Source organism: Lipotes vexillifer, unplaced genomic scaffold (assembly GCF_000442215.2).
Source record: "Lipotes vexillifer unplaced genomic scaffold, Lipotes_vexillifer_v1.1 scaffold299, whole genome shotgun sequence".
Classification (NCBI taxonomy): Eukaryota; Metazoa; Chordata; class Mammalia; order Artiodactyla; family Lipotidae; genus Lipotes; species Lipotes vexillifer.
This window is the reverse complement of record NW_006784347.1, coordinates 1055953-1060954: the sequence shown is the minus strand read 5'-3', so window position 1 is coordinate 1060954 and position 5002 is coordinate 1055953. Positions and strand designations below refer to the sequence as shown.

Genomic DNA, 5002 nt, shown 5'->3' with positions numbered 1-5002 from the left:
TGAACCAGACCTAATTCTAAAGCCCAGGCTCTTAGCCTCTAGGTGATTCTGCCTTAAGAAACTAAAACAGAACAGCTAGTTTGTGCACCATGTCTCTCTCCCACTTAACCCCACGCGGATTTTAATTACAGACGAAGAGGGCTTGAGTGATTGGAATGATGAGTAATGGAGAGAAGGAAAAGATTCTCAGAAAGCAAAAGATCGCCAAAGGTGGGTCGCCTTCTTAGGAGCAAGGAGCTGGACCCAAAGCTTGCTTCTAGCTCTAGGATTCAAGGAGATAACTATGTTTAAGGACAGTTATTTTCTAAATTAAGAAACACAAGAGCTCCTTGACTGCTAATCTTCTCAGCTGGAGGAAACCCTGTCCTTCCTGGACTAGAAAGCAGGCAAGAAACAAACCCTCTAAAAAAGGACAGCAGATGTGTCCAGGTCAGCCACAGAGTGGGGTGTGCACGGCTCTGACTGGCGATTCTCTATTTAAAGCTGCCCATGTCACGATGGAAGATTCAGACCCCACGTCCTTCTCCTCGCCCCCTGTATTCCATCCCTTCCTGGGGCCCAGTGCCTTTACCCCTGAATGGTGAGCTCATGGTCATGGTTGGGCCTTCCCCATTCTGTTCATTGCTGTATTCCCACCCACAAGCCTAGCTGTTGGCACATCAGGGGTATAAAAGATGTTGCATGAATCCCACACTCCCATCATGCCTGCAACATCCACTGGGACTCTGCCAGCTGCCAGGATTCCTCTAGCTATACTCTAGGTGGTAAGGGCCCCGTTTGAAGCTGGAGAACTAGAGTAAAATCAAGAGGCTGGAAAATTCACTTCTTGAAACTTATTTTAATATTTTCCCCACCCCCCCAAATTGGGAAAAGCCAAAACAGTCTGGCTGGATTTAATTACAAATTAGTACAGATTTTTCTGTCATTGTTTAAAGTAAATCAACATTGTGGCAATGAGGGATTATCCTTGGAAAAAGTGAAACCCATATTAACAAAATATGTCATGGAAGAACTCCACTTAGTGATTTCACTGGTTACTTACAAGTCTAGAAAAGGTCAACATTCTGCATGTTCCCTGGGGCTTATCCATGCAGTGGAAAGAGGCCTTGGCCAGACTCAACCAAGCCCAATCAGCTCCAACCAAGCCCTAGACCCAATAAAAGCAAGAAGAGAGGGCATCCCTTCTTCAAATTGAGGGTAGAAAAGGTAGATCACCAAATAAAGTCCTACAGCTTCACTCATAAGAACTTGGGGAAAAGGAGGCAGGAAGTTAGAGGGAAGTCTTAAAGATGCAGCATTCCTTCATCCTTAAAAGAAAGTTAAAAATTAAACACTTCAAGATCATTGAATGAGAGGGAAGAACAGAGGAACAGAACTTAATTATCTTGAGTAAGTTTAAACATGGCCTCAACTTCATCCATCTCTTCACGTATACAGACACCATCCTTTCGGTGTTGTGCTCAACCTTTGAGACCCCATGGGTATTCTGATTAGCAACTTGAAAGTAATGGTTTAAAAAAAAGGTACGATACACACATGTGTATAAATATATATATATATTGCAATAAAATCTCTTTGGAAAGCTAGGGGCAACAAGGACTCTGGAGCTGACTTCCTTCCCTTCAGAGTTCCACAGGACAATACATCCACGAACCTCTCTCCAATTTGGAACACTCCATCTTCCCTTAAGATCTCCTGACACTGGGGAGAGTGGGGCAGGTCCACAAAACAAAGGTCCTAGAAAATGTGTCACTACTGGCATTTTTCACATGTAAAAGAAATACTAGTCATAAGTCATTTGAGAGCTCTCTACCCTTCCTGACTGCCCTCCCCCCTGCCTAGGGAACTCAGATGCCTGAATGCTGCATCTTTAAATATTTCTGGCTGAGCCCTTTTGCCACATATGTCAGTAACATTCCAAGCTGGCTACCACATGTTCAGACTCTGGCCTCCTTCCCCCTGTACTGTCGAGTGCTCTGCTGTTTCAAGGGCACAGTGGGTCCATGCAGCTCCCATTTCAGCTCCATCTTCAGTTGATCATACATCTCAGAAACAACCAAATTTAAAAAAAATTAGTTCCAAGAGAATGTTCATATTTGAAATACCTATTTCCTTTGAGATTATTTTTTAACTTCACTCAATGAATCTATTAAAGTGAGTTAGACAAAGTGTGTGTGTGCACATGCACACACAGACACACACACCAGCACACACCCACAAAATTTAGGGGTTTGGAGGTTGTTTCCTGCCAAAAGATCTAACAGAGGAAAGCTTATGTGCTGATCAAGTTTTAATATCACGGTTAACAAGAAATGTACACCATTTAGCAAGCACACACGAGACTGTGGGTAGGACTCCTGATCCCTGGAGCATCGGGCTCCCGAGCCCATTTTTTGCCTACCTTTGGAACAGTTTCAATAGTTACTACATTCAGAGAATCCAAGAGGACTGCATGGACAGATGAACCTTTATTTAAAAAAATAGCACTTCAAATAAATTAAAAGGGACAACCGTCAAGTGTTCAAATTGTGAAGAAATAGTTGAAAACCTAGAGAGACTCCAAGCTGCAGAGTTCTAAGCTCATTCTTTGTCCAATGGCAAAAACCCACACATCTCAGTACTCCCACTCAATTTTTTCCCTACTGAGATGAGGGAAGCAATTGCAAACAGGAGAACAGACGGAGGAGAAAGCTGCATCTGACTGGAATGAACATTGCCACGTACTTGCTAATACGGGTTTCACTTTATGACCAAATGTATTCTTTCAAAAATAAAAAAGGGGGGAGGGAAGCTGCATGTTTTTAAAAACTGAAATTATTTAGGGATAAAACACTAACTCTAGTGCCTTTAACGGGCAATAGCAACTTTTTTTCCTCCGAAGTCAAACACCATCCCCAGCCGAGCCTTTGTGCTACAAGCTTTTCAGGAGATGTTACCTAAACTTTATTAAAAGAAAAGAACAAGTTTAAATATAGACACTGGACTAGCCCAGTCTTGTATTTTCAAGTCCACATTCTTCATCTGAAGCACTGCATCAGGGACCACCCCCCTGAGTCTGCATGTTTTCAAGTTCACAGTACATGGAACCAGTTTTTCTTTTTAATTTTTTCCTCACTCAGAGCAGCCACACGCAGTGGCTGTTGACGCCGGAACCTTGGGCGGGGCCTTTTCCTACGAGGCCTGGCCAGAGTTGCCCAAGGTTTCTCCTCAATGAGAATCGATGCTGTCATGCTCTATGGATGGGAAAAAAGCAAGAAAATAAAAGCACCTGGTACAGGTTTCATGAGATCCATTTGGATTCGCTATGTTCCAAACCCGCTGCTGAATGCCATTAGTCCACTTTGTGTGTGTTGAACAGTTTGTGGCTAGGAGTGGGTCTCAATTCGAAGAACTGTTATTGGACGCCCCAGAGGTTGATGCAATAGCAGCTCCAGCAGGGCTACTTGTGGAGACCGACTTTCGGATGTGAGGAAGCAAGTAGGGGTCACAGGCCAACTGCTGGACGTCGATGCGGTCCTCCTTTCGGTAGGCCAAGCATCGTCGAATAAACGCCTGAAAGGAAAGTTTCTTGAAGAAGCCTGAAGCAGATAATCCTGGCACCCCAAGAGGGAACCCAGGAGGTTCTGTAGCAGCTGCCAGGGCCCAGAACAAACGTCTCCTAAAGAGAAGGGGCTTTAGGGCCTTGCCTGGAAACCACTAGGCAGACCCAGGAGAGACGTGCCAGACGCAGCATCTCTCTGTGGCCGCTGGTTCCTTCCCCAGCAAAGGTGCCTGAGCCATTCCCAAGGGGGCACGGGGCATGACCTCTAAAGATCTCTGTCCCCAAAGCACAAAGACCAACGCAAAACTCCCCCTCTCTGCCTTGGCTGATGTGCATGGGCACAGTATAACTTCATAGTTCTGCATCTACAAACCACGGTCTCGTGTGAACTTCCTGAGGAAGTGGAAATTGTAGTGACAAACTATCACCACGTGCAGGGTGAGGAGACCAATACTGACTAACACTACGGTGTGCCACAGATGGGTAAATGCTTTCTCAGTGTATCTTATTTTTCCCTAAAAGATCAGCAGGCAAATGATCAGGCACTACTACATCTAAGTAGTAAAGGAAAACCTGAACAGGACTTGTCTCCTCAAGAGGACTGCAGACATAAAAACTTACTGATTCGGAATCCTAATTCACTACCAACACAGAGGTTTCCTTTGTGCTAGGTATGAAGAGCTACGTAGCCTCAGTTTCTACAATTTTAAACACAAAGGCCCTTACGTAGATTATCTGTCTTCTCCTATTTCTTAACCAGACAGTTCCATTTAATCACAGCCTTACAATATAATTCTTTTAAATTGAATCAATTTTTAAAAATCTAAAATATTATCATCCAAAGTCCATCCTTTACATTCGGGTGGTAATGATGCCTGGATGTAGGTCCATTGATCGTAGCAGATGTACCACTCTGGTGCAGGATGCTGACAGGGGGAAGGCTGTGCATCCGCGGATGGGGTGGCTGCGTCAGCAGGGAGTATATGGCAATGCTTTATTTTCCACTCAGTTTTGCTGTGAATCTAAAACTGCTCTGAAAAGTAAAGTCTATTTTAATATATCTAAAACATAAAATGAACTACTGATTTTCTATTTTTTTCATGTTTAATTAATAAAATTCCTGGTTTTTCAAAAGCAAAGACACCTACACATAGTTGCTTTATTAAAGCATTTGGAAAATAACAAATTCACAGAAATGAACATAAGGATCCTTGGCCTTTAAAAATTAAGCTTTCTGGGCTCCGCTGGTGGCACAGTGGTTGAGAGTCTGCCTGCTGATGCAGGGAACACGGGCTCGTGCCCCGGTCCGGGAAGATCCCACATGCCGCAGAGTGGCTGGGCCTGTGAGCCGTGGCCGCTGAGCCTGCGCGTCCGGAGCCTGTGCTCCGCCCAACGGGAAAGGCCACAACAGTGAGAGGCCCGCGTACCACAAAAAAAAAAAAAAAAAAAAAAAAAAATAAA

The 5002-nt window shown here is 44.2% G+C and overlaps 1 protein-coding gene across 3 annotated transcripts in view; it reads right to left on the bottom strand.

Annotated features, from left to right (window-relative positions):
• Positions 1 to 2208: 2208 nt before the first annotated feature.
• The window catches only part of TLK2 (tousled like kinase 2), a 110279-nt gene continuing 107485 nt past the window's right edge, over positions 2209 to 5002 (bottom strand). Inside the window, exon 22 of one of the 3 annotated variants that reach the window (XM_007456747.1) lies at positions 2209 to 3552. In XM_007456747.1, the coding sequence (XP_007456809.1) occupies positions 3379 to 3552 (174 nt within the window). In that variant the 3' untranslated portion in view covers positions 2209 to 3378. The remainder of the gene's footprint in view (positions 3553 to 5002) is intronic. The other 2 variants (XM_007456746.1, XM_007456748.1) reach the window with 2 other exon arrangements.